Consider the following 20,755-nt stretch of genomic DNA (forward strand, 5'->3'; position numbering starts at 1 on the left):
ATATACATTTCAAATTCTCAATTTGGTCTCCAGAGTAATCTCATTAAAAGTATATACACAGTGCCTGAATGAATTAAATGCTTGTGTTCAAAGTATAATAAAGTCTACCATGGATTGCCTTTAAAAAATTGTCAATTGATTTTGGAGATGATAGGATTTATTATCTATTAATAAATAGTTCAAAATAAAGTTGTATTTTTTATATCAAACATAATTCTTAATTTTTGAACTCTGGGTAAATGAAGAGAGGAAAAAGTGTGATTTACAACTATTTACATATATAGTTTTGTCTAGAAACTATCTTTAATGTACTTGTAAATAAAATATCTTCTTATTTAGATACTATCAGAATAGTTAAAACTAGATTTTTTTATATGTATTCATAAAAAACACAGGTACATACACCGGGATCAGAGATTTACTAAGGTGGGAAATCATGTTCACACATATAACTTTTACTTTATATAAGGTATTAAAAGACAATGGCTTTCACATTCTACATCTATAGTTCTTTATAAAATGTTAATTTAATTACTGGCACATTTTAAATTAACATTTGTGGTACTGAAATTTCAGTATTGGCACGTCCAGTAACTCTTAGTTAACTAAAGTATTTTATTACATATAATTCACTTTCCTCACTAACAATATAGGTTAAACAATACATGACAGACAGAGAAAGGAATATGATAAATGTAATTATTTATTATATGATGTCAATTTGGATGAAATTCCTCTAAATTTATCAGGAAGTAAAATAGTGAATTCTGCCCTGATACATCACATTGGCTTTAAAAAATTTACAATTAATGTATTGAAAATGTTGTTAGTTAAATATTACTTTAGTTTATTTTGTCCTAGAAAAACACTTCATAATGGCTCTGAATTCATTATTCAAACTACTCCTCATAGTCTGCTTATGATAAATTTGATATACATAATCACTGCATGCAGTATAAGCAGTATTTGGCTAATATATTCTGTATACAAAAATGATTGAATGTAGCAAATTAGTTTGGAGAAAATTCTCAGGAAAATAAAACCATTTATAAAATTGTTAATGTTAACTTTTTGAATATGACCACTACAATATTTTACCGTTTTTTTAAACAGACATAAATCAACTTATCTTTTCCTCTATTCTTTAAAATTTGAAAATGAATTTATCCATTTCAGAGTGCTAATATTATGTACATGTTCTGTCTGCTGGAGAAAATACGTGAGTAGAATAAATGGTGTGCACTGGGAGGAGAGTGCAAAGGGATGCAAGCCGATGCTATCAGAACCAATCGGAAGAGGCCAAGATCCTATGAAATATAATGTACTAAAACAAAGGTTAACACTTAATTATGGCTACGTGATACCACTTGATGTACTGCATATCTATAATCATGAAAATAATGCAACATATTTTACCGATAGAAATTTACTATTTTTTTTAATCACTGTTAACTGTTATAACTGTTAACTGGATGTTTCAATTACAAATTGAATAGATGAGAAAAGTACTCTTTAATATAAACAGGAATTTTAAGGTTTAAAACTTTAATGTCTACGATAGTAAAACATTAACAGTACTGTTTTGATCACATGACAGTTTGTAGAATATAAGGATACACATAAATTTACTTAGTTGATTGTTTAGTCTATAAAATGTTATCTTTTATATTTATTTAAAAATATTTTAAGTTTTTAAATAATGATTTTTAATACCTGTAATAGTTAAATGACATCAGTACTATTTTGAGCACATGTTATTGTAGAGTATAAATGGAATGAATAAATTTATTCAGTTGCTTTGTTCATCTTATAAAATGTAATAATTTTTATTTCATTTATAATGTTTCAATATTTTCAGGTGAAAACTAAGTTATCACCTTTTATCCACATTTTAAATTAAAAGGAATGTTTTAATTTAATTTTGAAAAGTTTTTAACAGTTGTTTAGTTTTTTGTTTGTTTTTGATGGATAATAGTTAATAGTTTACACTATTCATTAAATCATATCATTATATTAGCCATCGCTAAAACTATACTGAGTATAAGGAGAAAAATTTACAAAATAAAGATGGGAAATAAATAATTTAAAATTAATTTTGTCACAATTACATTGAGCTTAGGAAAAATATTCTGTCATAAATATAGGTCTTAAAATATACAAACCATATACTATATTTAAATGAAGAACACATGAGTACAATCTTCATTTAGAATGCCTCAAGTAATATTAACACACGAGAATGTATGTCCCTTCCATGCTGATTTTGCTAAAGGGTTTTAATCATACAGGATGCTGAATTGTTTCAAATGCTTTTTCTGTATCTATTGAAATGATTATGTGATTTTTGTTTTTAATTATGTTTATGTGTTGTATCATATTTATTGACTTGCAAATGCAACAAAAACAATGGTAAATAGTTGGTACTTAATTAAACTAAAATGATTATGCACAGCTAAAGAAACAAGGAGCAGAATAAACAGACAACTCGCAGAGGGGGAGAAAATCTTCACAATCATTACTTCTGACAGTGGACTAATCCAGAATCTACAAGGAACTCAAACAAATTAGCAAGAAAAAAGTAAATGATCTCATCAAAAAATGGGCTAAGGACATGAATATACAGTCTCAAAAGGACATGTACAAATGGCCAAAAAACATATGAAAAAATGCTCAACATCACTAAAGATCAGGGAAATGCAAATCAAAACTACATTGTGATACCACCTTACTCCTGCAAGAATGGCCATAATAAAAAAATTAAAAAATAATAGATGTCAGAAGGGATACTATGAAAAGGAAACACTTTTACACTGCTGGTGGGAATTTAAACTAGTACAACTACTATGGAGAACAGTGTGGACATTTCTTAAAGAACTAAAAGTAGAGCTACTATTTGATCCAGCAATCTCAGTACTGGGTATTTACTCAGAGGAAAAGAAGTCGTTGTACAAAAAAGATACTTGCACACATGTTTTTAGCAGCACAATTAGCAATTGCAAAAATGTGAAACCAGTCCAAATGCTCATTGATCAATTAGTGGATAAAAAATTGTGAGATAGAGATATATCTCTATATCTATCTATCTATCTATCTATCTATCTATCTATCTATCTATACACACACACACATACACAATGGAATACTACTCAGCCATAACAAGGAAAGAAATATTATCATTTGAAGCAACCTGGATGGAATTGGAGACCATTATTCTAAGTGAAGTAACTCATTAATGGGAAACCAATTATTGTATGTTCTCACTCACAAGTGGGAGTTAAGCTATGAGGATAAAAAGGGACAAAAATAATACAATGGACTTTGGGGACTTTGGAAAAAGGATGGGAGGTGGTGAGGGATAACAGACTACAAATTGGGTACAGTGTATACCACTCCGGTGATGGGTGCACCAAAATCTAACAAATCACCCTAAAGAGCTTACTCATTAACCAAACACCACCTGTTCCCCTAAAGCCTAGGAAAATAAAATAGAAGAATAAAAAGAAAAAATAAATAAATTAAAAATTTAAAAATGCACAAAGGACTTGAATAGACATTAATCCAAAGATTATATAAAAATAGCCAGCAAGCAATGATTGAGGAAATGCAAATTAAAATCACAAGGCAATAGCTATCATCTTATGCTCATTATGAAGACTACTTTCTAAAACAAAAAATGTTGACAAGGATATTCTGCACACAGTTGGTGGGCATGCTAAACGGTATGGCTACTATGGAAAACAGTATGGTGCTTCCTAAGAAAAAAACAAAAGCAATTTCAATTGCCATATGATCCAGCAATTCCACTTTTGTTATATATGGTTAAAAGGATTAAAAACAGGATCTTGAAGAGATATTTACACACCAATATTTGTAGCAGCATTATTCACAAAAGTAAAGAAGTGAAAGCAACCAGTGTCCATGCATAGATGAATCGATTTAAAAATATTGCATACACATCCAATAGAATTTTGCTCAGCCTTAAAACAGGACATTCTGTCATATACTACAACATAGATTAACTTTGAGGCATTATGTGAAGTAAAATATAGTAGTTACAAAACTTACTGTATAATTCCAGTTACATGTAGCCTCTACAGTAATCAAATTCATAGATACAAAAAGTAGAATGTGGTTACCGGGAGCTGGAGGGAGAGGAAGAAAGGGAGTCGTTTAATGAGTATAGAGGTTCAGTTTTGCAAATCAGTTGGTTGCACAACAATGTGAATATGTTTAACACTACTGAATGGTATACTTGGAAATACTGAAGATTGTAAATTTGATATCACATGTTTTTCACCACAATGTAAAAATTATCATTGATATTACCATATTTTTTTTAGCTATAATGGCATCATTTTTCTGAAATAAACTAATACATTTGACCATGCGTTCATTTCGAGAAAATTCAAATTTCCTAATGTTTCCTTGAGACAAACTGTTTCTTAATATTTTCCTCAGTTGTTAGATTTCAAATACTTTGGCTACCTAACAATAAAAGTCCATTCCATAGTTTTCATTGATTTTTTTAATCAAAGAAGTTTCTCTTGCCTCTTCTAGCTCCTACACTAGTCTTAGTACTCTTATTAAGCAATGCGTGTTTTCTGGGCACCAATGATAACTGTCTCAAGTGGGTGAATACAGAAGAAACAATAATTAAAATTACATTTGGCATCAGCATAAGTATTATGTTTTTATGGAGATACATACTTCTTTCAATTTGAAAAGTCAGATAATATAATTGCCTGTCTCTGTACCTACCTTGTTGACTTTCACCTTACATTTGATTTAAAATTTATTAAAAAATACACTGATAAATGCAAATTTTTGATCATTTATTAACCGTAATTAAAATTTACATGGATCTATTTATTAAGGACATTGTGTAATGTTTCCACTTTATGTTTTAAACAATTACAAACATGTAGCTTAAAATAATGTACAGATCAATGTAACAAGATTGAAAAATGGGTGATGAGAATATGAAGTCTTCCTTCTTTCTAGCAATAATCATAAACACTCTCACTTAATGGATCATACATTTTTCTTTTGATATTCTAAGTTTGTTTAAGAACAAAATGCTAAAGGAGTTCAACATGCAATGGATATATATAACATTCAGAATCACTAGCTTCCATGCTTACACTGAACTCAACATAAGGCAAAAGCCTCATAATTATACTGAATCTTTGGCTCAGTGTGTTAAAAAAGCAAAGCAACATGGTAAGCCTAATGAAAACAATCCTTTGTGTTTGCCAGTTTCAGATTGCCAGTATGGTTGTCATAAAATTCAACCATTATCTCTGATGAAATATGCAGCTTTGATTAGCAGGACAGTTTGTTTTCTGAATGCAAGATACAAGCATGAATCTGTTTCTCTAATCGTTCTCATAGCTTAGGAAAATGAGGCAGAAGTAGGTTTATTTTAATAAAGCATAATTCTGCTTCCCAGTGTGATCACATATGATTAGAAAAACAGTAAACCAATCAGATTCTGTCAGATGAAATATTCTGTCCTCTACTCTTGGCAATCTCTTGGATATTGCCATAGACTATAAAATGATTGAATGAGCTGTGGTCATGAAATTATCCATGTCACAAATACTGGTCTCTCCTTTCAACTGCTCAAGAAAAAACAAGCCTTTGGTAACTCTAGTTATTGTATGCTATAATACAAAACAAATTACCAATAACCATTCCCGAACTAACATATGGCCAGACATTGTTCCTGTATAAGTTTAATGTTTTCTTGTTTCCTACTATTCTGTTTGATCTACTAACTCTTTCAACATCAATAGGTAATGCTACAGAGATCCTTGTTCTTGAAGAGTTTTTATCTCTGGAAGTTCTCATTCTTGCCACTCAGTATAAAAATAACCACTCCAGCAAGTAAAATCTTTCCAAGTAAAATATCAATAAGTCAAGGTTGCTTGATGACTACCACACAGGCACCTGCTCTCCCAATATTCAAGGAAGCCATCTGTTAAAAAAGATGAAACACAACTTAAGACAAGTTTTACTGTCATAGAAAAATATACAACTTATATTTTAAAGATTATATACAGGAAAATCATAAATAAATGTGCTCATTTTCCCATGTTAGCCAGAGTAGTACAATAACAATGAAAACACTGAAAATGGCATTTTTAAAAAAACCAATGATTTATATATTGAAAATTTTTAAGCCTACAATTTTAATGGAGTTTTTAAAAACAGTATTAAAATATTTAATGATTTTTATTGAAATTAATCTGCTATAGAAAAGTTTCCATCAAAGCTCTATTCTGGAGCTTGCACGGACACATTTGTGATAATATTTCATAGTGATAGCTTGGACTATATTTTAGATGAAATAGCTATTACACTTACTGCAATCATTTTGAAGTTATTTCCCCAGATATTGTATTGAATTAAATGTGTTATTCATTCATTTTAGACAGAGACATACAATGAAATAAATTCAATATTTTGCCATAAATAGGCCATAATTATAATTGCTACATGCTTATTAAAAATTTTCCATCTTATGACAATCACTGAAATGAGAACTGAGTATTTTTTTAATAATGCTGAATATGAAAATGGTTAGAAATATATTAAAAGCAATAATTTTTACAGAGTTTGTAATGAAAATTTATTCTTTGGAGACAAGCCAACATTTTGATAATTTGAGCTTTTTGATATCAATAATTTTTATTACAGTTTTCTAAGAATATCAAGGTAGATTAGAAATTACATGATATTATTTCAGAGTGAAAAGTAAGTGTATAAAATGTAAGAAATAAAATAGCTGCAAACAAAGTAGCCTCAAATCACATACATTATCTTATTGATTGGAAAAGGACACATTCTTACACTCTAAATATAAAAATTACCTCCATTTTCTACCAGTTATTTTGAATGTATTTGTTGTTACCCATCATCCCACTGTAGGTTAAAAAAATCCACATGATATTTATTTTTTATTCTTTAATGGATTATTTGTAAAAGCTAATTTAATGTAACATCACTTGTCTTCCTCATAGAATTATTGCACAAAATGAGAGTTGGGAAGGAGCATGTGAATATATTTGTGATATATTTGTGTGAAGAATAGTTTTTATAGGTCATCACTGTTATCTTTGTAATCACATTTTGTACTGTTATGTCCATGAGAGAGATAGTAGTGAATACAGTATCAGGAGATAACATGTTAATCCCACAGCATCAATGTATGCAAAGCTAAGTTTACCTGACTCCAAAATGCATGCACTTTCCCTGGTCTTTCTTTTATTATCTAATGATTTTCATGGATTGTTTCACATCAGAGTCATTTAAGAAGCATTTACAAAATACAGTCATGCACTGTATAGCTGCATTTTCATCCTTGAGGTTCTGGTCATGGATGAACCACATATACAATGGTGGTGCCATAATATAATGGAGATGAAAAATTCCTATCATCTGGTAATGTCGTAATCCTCTTAACATCAAAGCACAACGCGTTACTCAAATGTTTCTGGTGACACTGGTGTAAACAAACCTGTTGTACTGCTTTTTTTTGAAAATAGAAAAAAGCTCATAGAATAAGGATATAAAGAAAATAATTTACAGCTGGACAATGTGTTTGTGCTTTAACGTAACTGTTACTATAAAGGAGTCAAAAAGTTTTTTAAAATTTAATTGTTTAAAAAGTTAAAAAAAGATACAGTAAGCTAAGGTTAATTTATTATTAAAGAAAGAAAAATATTTTAAAATAAGTTTAGTGTGGCCTAAGTGTAGAGTGTTTTTCAAGTCTACAGTAACATATAGTAATGTCCATGGCCCTCACATCCACTCATCACTCCGTCACTGACTCATGCAGGGCAGTTTCTAGTCCTGCAAGCTCCATTCAGGTTAAATGCCCTATACAGGTGTGTACCTCTTCTTATCTTTTGTACCACATTTCTATAGTAGCTTTGCTATGTTTAGATATGTTTAGATACACAAACACTATTCTGTTACAATTACCCAGAATACTCATTACGGTAACATACTACATAGCTTTGTAGCCTGGGAGCTATAGGCTATATCATACAGCCTCAGTGTGTAGAAGGCCATATCATCTGGGTTGGTCTAAGTATGCTCTGTAGTATGTGCACAATGATGAGATTTCCTAAGGATGGATTTCTCAGATTGTATTTCATTTTTAAGGAACGTATGACTGTATATGTGCACAAACCCTATCACTACATGGAAATTTAGGATTAATATTGGGTAATTGTATTTTTGGAAACTTTCCCAAAGGCTACCTGATGTCCATTCAATATTCAGTACTGTGTACTAGACTACATATAGAGTGAGTAACTTAACTTTATACCTTCATCTACATCTATACCTCTATCTTTATATATGCTTGTGTGTATGTGTGCATGTGAAAATGAATCCTTTCTGTTTTTCCAAAAACCAAAATGCGATATTCCCCTTGTGTTTCTTATGTCAGCAAATGACACCCATCTCCACCCAGTTGTTCAAGACAGAATCCTCGACCCTTCTTTTTACCTCACTCAACCCTAAATCTGAATCATCAAGCTCTCTAAATATATCTCCAACAAGTTTAATTCTATCCATTTCTTCAGTCTTCCACATAGCTCAGGTTACATAATGTAAACCATGTCTATCTCTCAAAACTTAATGATTCTCTTTCTTGCTCAGTGAGACATACCAAATATTCTTCCTCTGGCTCTTACAAATAATGTTCCTTAAGCCAAAGCATTCCTATATTTTCATCTAGTTAGCTATTACTCATTTGTCAGACCTCATTCCACATATTTCCTGAAAGAAGATTTCTCTGCCCAATGCACTTAAGTTCTATCAAAGTGCTATTCTCTTACCGAAGAATTAATCATGCTATTTTAAAGATTTGGTATTTTTCTATATAAGTATGTTTTAAATGTTTAAGAAAAGTTATCCTTCTTTCCTCTTGGTCCAGATTTATTTAATATATATTTTTAAAAATCTCCCCTTGTTCTCCCTCTAGGGGTTGTACCCTTCAGCATGAGTAGTATGATAACCTAAAAAGGTTGGCCACAGAACCAATGAAATAAAAGTAATGCTGAATGTAGATCTTTCACCAGGCTTCTCTGTAACAAATTTGGCAATATATCATTCTCAATATATCTTATATATCTATTGTGTACAAATAAATGAAATGCATACACAAAAAGTATACCTAGTTGCAACAATACTTCTCAATTTATTTGAGAAACATTCATACTACCTCCTACTCTGAGCCAGCAACTCTGCTAGTCTTTGGAGACCCCACAATAAAAGAAACATTGTCGTTGATTCCTTATAACCTGCAGATGAATGCAGTCTGATAGTGCTATCAGAATATACCAAGAGAATATATTAAAGGGCAGTTTTACTTAGGCAAGGGGAAATGGGTTAAAGTTCTTTTTTGTGTCTTGAAGCACGTGCATCATTTTTTCAAATCAAACACAAAAAATAAGCCCAGTGTTAAATGACAAAAGTCAAATTTATTTAAAACATACATAGATACACACATGTATCTATACATATGGTATGTGTATACATTCTCTGTAAAACAAGGCAACAAAACTGGCAATCGATTCCTAATCTATTTCCAACTCAAGCTAACCTGAGTATTTTTCCAAATATCCACATATTTGGATATTTTAATATAGTTTGCTTATTTATTTTAACAATCAGCCTTTTGTGGGTGATTATCAACTTATATGGGATAATCAACTTATGCCACTTATAGGACATATAGAGTGAAAGTGACAGGAATTCAGCAAATATGGGAAACCTTTCAAGTAGGCTAGAATCCTGAAAATTTTTAAAGGGATTTTGTATGGGTCTGCTGCTCATCCCTCGAGAGCCTTAAAAATATAAATATTGAGAAGATATGGAAGCAAAATCTTAAAGTAATTTAATAGTTTTAAATTTAATGTTTATTATATTAAAGTAAAGTTGTTATAAAACATTTTAAATGCCACTTTGCTGTTTGTAAGATACTATATAATCCAAAAAAGTATAATAAAATACAGATGAAGGAAAATGATCTTTAGCAGTCTTTTACCTATTATTACTACATACATTGTTTTGATTTCAATTTTAGAGGAATGATAAGCATAATTACTCTTTATTAGAAATATGTATTCATATATTATATTACATCACTTATATAAACATAAGCTTCCTTTGTTTAATGTTCTGTTAAGTGGAACATTTAAAACACACACATTTAGCTAGTACAGTTCCTTAGTAAATCAACAATCATTAATTCATGCATGCAGGGTTTGCTTTGGAAACACTAGGGACTCAGAAAGGTACAGAGTCAAAATATATCCTTCAAAATTTTAGTGCAATAATGTGAAAAGCAATAATTGCTCACTTCTTTTTACATACAGTGCTCTTTGAATAAGAAATGCTTCTTCTTTAGCAATTAAAGTAAAATGTAGAAAATAACAAGACTTAGATCTCTTGATATTTTCCCTTCTTTTCTCTACTCCTCCTTTTTTCTTACTTGGCTACATGTACCTATTTTTGTTGAAGTCAAGAGTTTTCCTTTAGAGGATAATAAATTCACAATGCAGGTACCTTAGTCTAGCCATTAGGAATTTGGTTTTGTACTCTGAGGTTAGTCTAACTAAATATTGTTGCTGAACATGTACCATCAAAACTGGCAAAATCAAGGAAATTATGTTTCGTTAAAAGTAAGTATCTTTAAAACAAATGTACTTTAATCGGGTTTCAAATTCTTTAGATAAATTGTAGTCAATTTCTGTGACCAAAATTAGATCCTTCTACCCACTGAGGCAATATGAGGAGATGTGGTTATTATCCCGCTTCAATTAAATAAAGCTTTAGAGATGTACCGCACTCTTAGATGGAAACGATTTATTTGAACAGTATCTTACTTTTAGATTTCTGGTAAAAGTGAGAAATAATAGAAATATTGAGAGACTTGGAGAATAATGAAAGTAAAGAGAAATCAAATATGTAAGGGCACAAGTCAGAATGTATCAATTTCCTCCATCATAAGCAAGGCCATAGTAGCTATGCAGCTAAGATGTTTTCCACTATAATTAGTTTGCCCTGGCCTCATCCTCCCATCACACTCACACACACCAACACACATCCTCTAGTTATGTGATTACAATGGGAGCTGTTTCATTCTAGCAAGATCCTGAGTCTCTAACTACAGTGTGTATGTAAGAGATAATGCCTCACCGAAGATAAGCCAGTCATTTTACTCCAACTTCCTGGACAAAATGATTGACAAGGAGTGAGCACTCATTACATGACAGGCTATGCAAAGCCCTTTCTTGTTTATTCTTTTAATTGAACTGGGATTTTTAAAAAGTTATTTTCTGTTTATGGCTGCGGGGATTACTATTTGGACTTTCCAGCAGCACCACCAGGTGGAAAATTCTCTCTGCAACAGATAAAAATGGACCTAATAAACAGTAACAAAAATGAATGCCAAGAAGGTTGATTTCTGCAGCCTTTATATTGTTTCTAAAACCAAACATTCTAAAGTTAGGGTTTTGTGAATCAATATATTACACTTTTATTTTTTACTTCAGTAACTCAAATTCAGATTCTGTTTCTTGTTGTGGAAAATGGAAATCTCAATAAGCATGTATGTCATTTTTTAATAAATATTTTATTGGTATTGTAGTAATAAAAAGTACATAAGAATGTATAATTTAATGAACTTTTTACAAAATTAACACAATGTTGGACAAAAGCAATCGTTTTGGGTTTAGGATACTTTTACTAGATTACTGTTTGTATACCCCTCCTCCACAGAAAGAAAATGAAATAAATTCTTATCCTTGAAGTGAATTATGCTGATGACAATCTTACCTGTGTCCACTCATTAGTTTGTGGGTCATAGGATTCCATAGTGTTGAGGTATGTCTGTCCATCATAGCCACCAACAGCATATAATCTGTCACCAAGAAGACAGACCCCAACAGCATCTCTGGGCATACTCAAAGGAGCCACCATGGTCCACGTGTCTGTTTTGGGATCATATCTAAAATTCAATGACAATAGTGCATAACATATTCTAATCACATTCAACTGTTACTATAAAAATTTTACTTTTTGCAAAACCTGTCATGAAGAAGGAAACTTATTTTTTCTCTAAAGGCTCAAACATTTGAGCTTGTATTCTAGAATGAACATCCATTATGTCTAGCTTCCTAAATTTTAAGATATTTTAAAAATGCATCCAGACTCATAGATGAATGCAGATTCATTCAACAGAAATACATGTCATGATGTCTTTCTACAAAAAAGTGTCAGATATATAAATAACTATTATCCACAGTAGAATTAGGGTATATGAAACAGATGTTTGCAGACTGCTATGGTAATGAAGTAGAAGAAATGATTAAAAATCTGGGAGAATTATGGAATACTCGATAGATGAAGTTTCCTTTAAACCAGTTCTGAAAGTCTAGCCTAAATTTGCTAGAAAAAAAAAAAAAAAAGGAAAATTTGTACAAAAATAACTGTAGTGTTTTGCTGTTGTTGTTATTGTTGTTGCATTGTTTTGTTTTGTTTTTCGTTTTAATGCATGGTCAGCTTTGAGGAAACAGGTAAGTAGCGTGACTATGTTCAAGAAAGACTGAGGAAATGGTGTGTCTCAAGATGTAAGTTTTGGTTAGCTTATGGGATGTTCGATTCCCTGGGTAAGAAGGTACTTTCAGTTTACTCAATCGAAAAGTAGCCTCTGAAAGTGGGGAAATAATTATAACATGAACACAACTGAGTTTAGTGACATTTATCAGGATTCACAGTGAGGGAGAGACTAGTAATTCAAGAGATCAAAGTCAGAAGACTGAAGTTATTGTTATTAAATTCAAACAAAAATTATTTTCAATAAAATTTCATAACCATATAGCACATACAGTTATTTCACATTTTGAGTGGCAAAACCCTGAAGACTCCTTTAATGAATGTACTCTGAATGAATGAAGAAAATATACCTTTGCCTTTGGCCCACAATTGCAGGTTCAGATACAAAAACAGAAAGGGTGGTAAGAATCCAGAAGAATGAATATAAAATAAAACTGTGAAAAAGGATTTTCCAAAAAACACAACAAACAAATTCTTAGTTTGTTTTCCTGCTCCATTTTTTCCCACCCATTCAATTTTTAACTTGAACACTCCTAAAACAAATGAATAAACAAAAATACCTATGCCTTACTGAAAATAAAGAAGTTTGTTACAGAAGATGTGGAATTTCTGTTTCACAGAGAATATTCATATTTCCCACGATGTTATGTGAATTTGCACACCGTGGTTGGGGAGTTTGTGCACTGCCAAGATGATGTGTAAAGTGAGGTGTTGGTTGAATGCTAGAAAATCAGGATCACCTTGAAGCATAGGCTGCCCGGCACGTAAAAATTTAATTTTTAGTGCTGTAGTTAATACAAACAAAACATCACAGATAGATGCAGACGTATATAGACACACACCCCAACAGAAATACATAATCTGTGCCATCAAAATCTCCTTTAAAAATATTTAAACAATGTCCACAAATAGTTTTAAATATGCAAAGATTTTTAAATATGAGAAAATAAAAGATACCACAATGGAGAAAATAGTTCAATCCAGAATGTGGAATATTTTATAAAGTAACTGACTGAATATTTAATAAATCAATGGCAAAAGATAACGAGTAAATAATTAGGAAGAAGTAACTGTTTTAAGTTAAATGTGAATTAGAAATATAACAAAATATAGTGAGTAACCTTTACCTGGATCCTAATTCAAACATACCAACTGTTAAAAAATGTTTGAGACATTTTTGAATATCAATATAACCTAGGCATTACCTTTAAATAAGCAACTATTGAAGTTTTTATTAGCAGAATAATAACTTTGGGGTTACATTAACAAATAAAGTCCTTATTACCTTTGTTTGCTTCTGGAATAATTCAATAACGTTTTGGGTTGAAAATATGTTCAGAAATTTCTCTACAAAACTTTAGAGAAAAAAGGAGGGACACAGGGCAGAAAAATGGATGAAACAATAAGAACAAATTTATGATAGTTGTTGAAGCAGGAAAATAAGTATAGGGGAGTTAACTGCATCATTTGCTTTTTGTTTGTCAGAAAATTTTTCTAGTACAAATAACTTTAAAGTGAATAGTTTACACAGAATACAGTCTGGATTTTGTCACCATCATGTCACATGAGCAGTTTTTCTGAAGTCATATTATCCTCATTTAATGATTATTCAGCTCTATAGAATTATGTCAAATATTGTCTGCAAGCAGACTTTATCATGTTGCAAATTATATATATATATATATATGTATATATGTATTTATTTAATAGGTCATGGGAACTGAGAGAATAGCAAACGTTAGTGTGCTAAGCAATAATAAACTAATTTCCAGAGGTTTAGTTCTTCACGTAAAACTCAAATGTTGGAAGGGAAATTGAAAAAATACTAATTTGTCCTACATTTTGATACATATTTTAAAAACACTAACCTGCAATCAGAAATATATAAATATATATTTTAAATTTTCTAAAAAGTAATTTTACAATTTTAAGGCTTTTTTTGGAAAATACAAATCTTTGAATTAGATGTGTTTGTTTTCAGTAGTAGGTAACATATCTGAAATCTGTAATAACTGTCTTATCTGGTCATGATAATAATATTTAAATGTATATTTTACCAGTAAAACCAAACCAAAACAAAATCTGAGTCATCTGACATAGACACACTCTCCCAGTTATTTAGGAAGAGATCACACAAATTTAAAATCTCCCAGTTGCCATTGTTCTTGTTCTCAGAATGATAACTTTAAATCGATTTTTCTATATTCAGGAACTCTGGGATTCACCTCTCAGCCTGGCACATACAAAATTATTATCACGAAAATGAAATAAACAATCTATAGATGTATAAGCATTGTCCAAACAATTACTAATAGTGAACTCTGTCATTTTCAGGTCATGTTTCTGAAAACCTTGAATTCCAAGCAGCCTTTTTTTTGCCTCTAGTTGCCAGCTTTTTTCTTTTGTCTTTTCTTTTTTATAATAAGGTGGTGGGTGTGGGGTCTTACTGTATTTGGGCTGTCTGCCTTTCCTGCATCTTACCTTGGCCTTCCTGGTCAGAGTGTGAGCTCCGTATCAGAGACTCTATTAAAGTTTATAGCCTTCAAGCAAAAGAAGTGCCAGTATATAGTAGTTAAAATTAACTACAAGATGAAAACTTGTTAAAGGCATATGATAGTCACAGAACAAAAGTTAATTTATCTTTGTAAAACCAAATTGAATTTTTTAAGAAACCATTAAATTTTCAACCATTAGTGTCATTTTCATACTTTAAGGATAATAATTGGCCTTAACATTTCTGAGGAAAATTGTTTTAAATATAAACACATTACTTTGTTAACAAATAGAATTGAGAATGCTTCTTTTCCCAAGTTTGTACAGGAGATATTTAGATAGAGAGCAAATTAAACAATAAAGAAGTGATTTAGAGTCCAGCAGGTCTGCCTGTAAAACAAACAAACAAAATCAAATTAAAAACCAAAGAAACAAAAAAATAAATAAAGATCCATGCTGTGAGAATGGATAGCCTGCTTCAAAAGAGTGGCACATAGATTTCAAGTATATTAATCACAAAATCTCTGTATTAATTAACTTTAAGAAATCAGATGTGAATTGAGCAATCGAGAGTGACATCAGTGTTGGCTGAAAATAAATACTTTTATTTTTTCCTGTAAAGAAAACCAACATTTACCAGATTTCATGACATTAACAAAGGAAATGTTCCTGGACTTTTAAAACTGTTTATTTTCTAGAAATATAAAACAATTAATTTCAATACAAATTATTTGTTTATAACTGCATAACAGTAATAATGTTCCTAATACACATTTTCATTCAGATGTTTTCGTATGTATGCATTTCTAATGGATATTAGCAATGGGATTTCTGGGTCAAAGACAGTGTATACTTTTAAATGTGGTAAATGTTGACAACTGGTATTACAAAGAGGCTGTGTTAATTTACACTCCACTCCTACCATCACTGTAACGAGCGTGTGTCAGTTGTTCTACATTCTCTCCAACATGCAGTATTATGTGTATTATGTGTTTTTTCATTTTAGACTTTCCAGTGGGTAGGTGATGGTATAATATTGTAATTTTAATTTGCATTTCCCTGATAACTAATGCCATCCAATCTTCCCCCCCCCCCCCCCCCCAGTAGTCGTTGCCTATTTGGATATCACCTCTTGAAGAGTTCTTGTTCAAACCTTCTGCCTAGCTTTTCTGTTCTTTTAAAAATGATATCTAGAATTTACCTATATATTGGAAACAATGCTTTTGTTGGTTATATGCATTGCAAATATTTTCCCCACTTTCCAACAACTATTTACCCTCTTAATGGTATCTTCTGAAGACATTTTACTGTCATATTTTCTTTATAGATGATCCTATGTAGGTCTAGGTTAAGAAATCTTTCACACCTCATTTGTTTTTGAAGGTGATCTCCTATGTTGTATTCTAACAGCTTTATTGTTTTATGGGTCATATTTAAATCTAAAATCCAGCATGAGTTGATATTTAATGTAATATGTAATAGAGGATAAGACTACGATTTTCCACATGAGATATCCAAATCACCCAGCCACATCTGTCATACTGGCGGGCCTTTCCTTACTGCTCTTTGGTTTCTCCTTTGCCATAATCAAGATTCTCTACATGTGTGATTGTGTTTCTGAACACAAATCTATTCCATTTGTCTACTTATTTATACTGTATTGTTACTACAATGTCTAGTTAAAATAATTTAATAAGAGGCTTTTATATATAATTTTTCAAAGTTGTCTTGGAACTTAGGACGCTTTTCACTTTTATTTAAATTTTAAGATCATGTTTCCAATGTACACACAGCCACAATGAAACTACACGAAAAAATTGTAATTTAAAAAGACTGCATTAAATTTATAAATTTTGTTTGCTCATTTTTTGTTTTTGTTTTTGTTTTTGTTTTTGGGAGGGGGTTGGGGTTTGTGTGATTGCTTGTTTTTGAGACAAGGCCTCAGTCTGTCACCCAGACAGTGGTGAAATCTCGGCTTACCGCAACCTCCAGCTCTAGTGCTTGAGCAAACCTTCCACCTTAACCTCCAGAGTAGCTGGTACTACAAGCATGTGCCACCATGCCTGGCTAACTTTTTATTTTTATTATTATTGTTTTCAAGTTTTAGTGAGATGAGATCTCACTATGTCACCCAGTCTGCTCACAAACTACTGGGCTCAAGTGATCCACCTTCCTTGGCTTCCCAAAGAGCTGGAATTAAAGGCATAAGCCATTATGCCCAGCCCAATTAATTTTATATATTGACTGAGTATATAGCAATCTTATTATTTCAATCTAACAGTTTCTAGTTTGATTCATATGAAATTATTAGATATTTATCACATAATCTTGAATAATGGCATTTTTATTTATTCCTTTCCAATTGGTGGCAATTTGCTTTCTTTCTATTGCCTAACATGGCTAGTTGTTCTGTTAACATGTCTAATAAAAATGGTATTAGCAGTCATGTTTTTCTTCTCATTCTAATGAAAAACACAAAACATTTCCATATTTGACTATGAATATTTTGTAGATTCTTATTATCAAATTAACAACATCAGTTTATTTTTCAAGTTTGGGGAGCATTTTTATAATGGATATTGACTTTTATCATCTATTCACTTATTCAGACATTCATTTAATTGTCATTGTATTAAGTTACATTATTACTCTTTTCAATATTAAACCAAATGTGCCTTTCTGTGATAAACTCACATTGGATTTATGTACATGCTTTATCAAACTGATTCTGTCCTAAGAGAATTCTAAGAATTAAAGTTTTAGGGTAGATCCTAATATATTTGAAATGAAAATAATTTTCATATTTTGGTTTATAACACATAACTTTCTAAAAGCATATAAATAATGGTAGTGGGATAATGGTTACCCTTATAGACAATATTTGTTGGTACACATGATTTTCTACCAAATTTTACGATATTCTGGGTCATAAAGTAAACCTCAGATGATTATAATACCTTGAAGTGGTTTTGAATTCACTGTTAATTTTAACCCCAAGACAGAGGAGAAAGCAGTCAGCACAATGTTTGAAAAAATCTCCTCAATATATTCAGTGTGTTTCAGGCTCTTATGCCGATGATGTGCTTAATGTCCACTTTAAATGGGTAGTCTTTTTTGATGTACTTATTGATATTCTCCTAACTTTTTAAACCCCCTTCTTAAAAACATAATGGGCATAGAATGATTCAGAAAGGAAGACGGAAGAAAATAAATTTCTGCTTCTCTTCTCAATATCTGTTGTTCATTTTCAATGCCAAAAAACTTTAAAGTTAATTTGATTTCAATTTCTGTATAATGATGAATGAAAAATTCTATTTTGACTTATGTCATATTTTATTACATCCATTTTTCAAGGTTGAGGAGAGGAGAAATGAGTTGTTGACAGAACAAAAAGAAAATAAGGAAAAGCTAAACAGCTCTTTGACTCCTCTCAGATGCAGTTGTCACAATACACCTTTAAAAATTATTTTAACTATTCTCAGTCAGCAGAACATGGATTACACCCAGGAAATCTGAATGCCAGTTTAAACAAACTTTAAAAATTGGATATCTCTTAACAGTTCAAAACTAAAAAGCAACGGATTATTTATATAATCACTTCCTCTACTAGTACGACAGAAAACCATAATTAGCACTCTAAAGCCAAATTACTTTTATTTTATTTTATTTATATATTTTTTGAGACAGGGTCTCACTCTGTCACCCAGGCCGGAGTGCAGTGGCAAATGATGGCTTACTGCAGTCTTAACTTCCCCAGGCTCAAGTGATCCTCCCACCTCAGCCTCCCAAGTAGCTGGGGCCCCAGGCATGTGCCATCACACCTGACTAATTCTTGTATTATTAGTACAGATGAGATTTTGCCATGTTGTCCAGACTGATCTCAAACTCCTGAGCTCAAGCAATCCACCTTTCTTGTCCTCCAAAGATGCCAGGATTACAGGCGTGAGCCACTGGACCTGGCCGATATCCTTCTATCTGTATAGATTAACATATGTTTCATTTATTCGTCCATATTTGTATTTCCACATAATCCTTCGTCCTCAAAATATGCAGATAAATTATCATGATGCCAGAATAATTCTGGGCAGCATATCTAAGGACAGCAGGTTATTCTGTCACCTCTTTTCTGTGTCGCTCCTCATAAGCCATTGAGGGAAATAGCAAATCACAGAATTAAATTGGTATAGCTATTGTATCAGCTAACGTTGCTGCATCTACTTATAAAGCAGGGCTCCTAAATACTTAGGTTAGCATAGAATCCTTGATATGGTTAGGCTTTGTGTCCCCACCCAAATTTAATTTTGAATTGTAATCCCCAGATGTTGCGGGAGAAACTTGGCGGAAGGTGACTGGATAATTGGGGTGATTTCCCCCACGCTATTCTTGTGACAGTGAGTAAGTTTCCATGAGATCTGGTGGTTTCACAAGTGTTTGGCAAGTTCTTCCTTCGCTCGCTCTCTCTCGTCTGCTGCCATGTAAGACATGCGCGCTTCCCCTTCTCCATGATGGTAAGTTTCCTGAGGCTTCATCAGCTATGTGGAGCTATGAGTCAATTATACCTCTTTTCTTTATAAATGACCCAGTCTAAGGTAGTTTTTTTTTTTTTTTTTTTTAAGGGAGTCTCGCTCTGTCGCCCAGGATGGAGTGCAGTGGCGCGATCTCGGCGCACTCTAAGACAGTTCTTAACAGCAGTGTGAAAATGGACTAATATAATCCTCATATTAACATAGTCTATCCAAAATTTGAGCATAATTTGCTAGCCAATAGCAAACATTATGAATGCATAGTAACAGAAAAACAATGGCAACAAACTAGCTAGTCCTTTCTGCCTGCACTCATGCAGCTGACTCCAGCAATAGTATCTTGAATGAGAAAGGGTTTGGGGGAGGAAAGGGAAGGGGGAAGGGGAGAAGCAGCACATCACAATAATATATCAAAATTGTTAATAGTGTTTAGATAAGGTATAAGGATATACTTTTAAATCAGTATTTGAACAATTGCTTAGCTTTTCAGGCCCTATCTATCTCAACAATTTTCTGCTTAAAGTATATGGAAATAATACTCCGCCAAGATGATGCAAATGCAAATGTGGATTTGCAATACCAAACAAACATCTACCAAATTTTACAATATTCTCGGTCATAAAGTAAACCTCAAATGATTACATTTGCCTCTCCATGAGTCCATCTCAACATTCACCCATTCTTCTGCTCTATCAATCTATACATTTATCTTCTACAATTTCTCTGTCAATTCATTTGTCTATATAACATCCTATTTACAGTTTATCTCAAGAAAGTTTTCCTTGTGGGAATATTGAGGTTCATTTTTCTTAGTGTCTGATTGATTCAATACATTCTTGTTATGTGCCTATTCTGTGCCAGAAATTGTACGAAGCACCATAATATAGAGCTGGGTGGAAAGCTATCTTGGGCAGTTTCAGCCGATGGCACCTAGTTTAATTTAAAAAACTGATGTAAAAAGAATTTTAATTATAATGTTAATAATTAGTACCAAGAAATAAATCTCAATTTTTCTTCTTGGTCAAATTTGCATTATGAAATGATCCCTCTGGCAACTATAAGAAGAATGAATTGGAAGATGCAGAAGTGGGTATTACAAAGTCTGG

At 31.8% G+C, this 20,755-nt stretch overlaps 1 protein-coding gene across 2 annotated transcripts in view; it reads right to left on the reverse strand.

Moving 5' to 3' along the window:
- Positions 1-4,815: 4,815 nt before the first annotated feature.
- Positions 4,816-20,755, reverse strand: part of KLHL1 (kelch like family member 1) — a 449,152-nt gene continuing 433,212 nt past the window's right edge. For both annotated transcript variants that reach the window (XM_065533314.1, XM_005585986.4), the window contains 2 exons: positions 11,854-12,025; positions 4,816-5,977 (listed from right to left, as the gene is read on the reverse strand). In XM_065533314.1, the coding sequence (XP_065389386.1) occupies positions 5,918-5,977; positions 11,854-12,025 (232 nt within the window). In that variant the 3' untranslated portion in view covers positions 4,816-5,917. The remainder of the gene's footprint in view (positions 5,978-11,853; positions 12,026-20,755) is intronic.

Source organism: Macaca fascicularis, chromosome 17 (assembly GCF_037993035.2).
Source record: "Macaca fascicularis isolate 582-1 chromosome 17, T2T-MFA8v1.1".
NCBI classification, from domain to species: domain Eukaryota; kingdom Metazoa; phylum Chordata; class Mammalia; order Primates; family Cercopithecidae; genus Macaca; species Macaca fascicularis.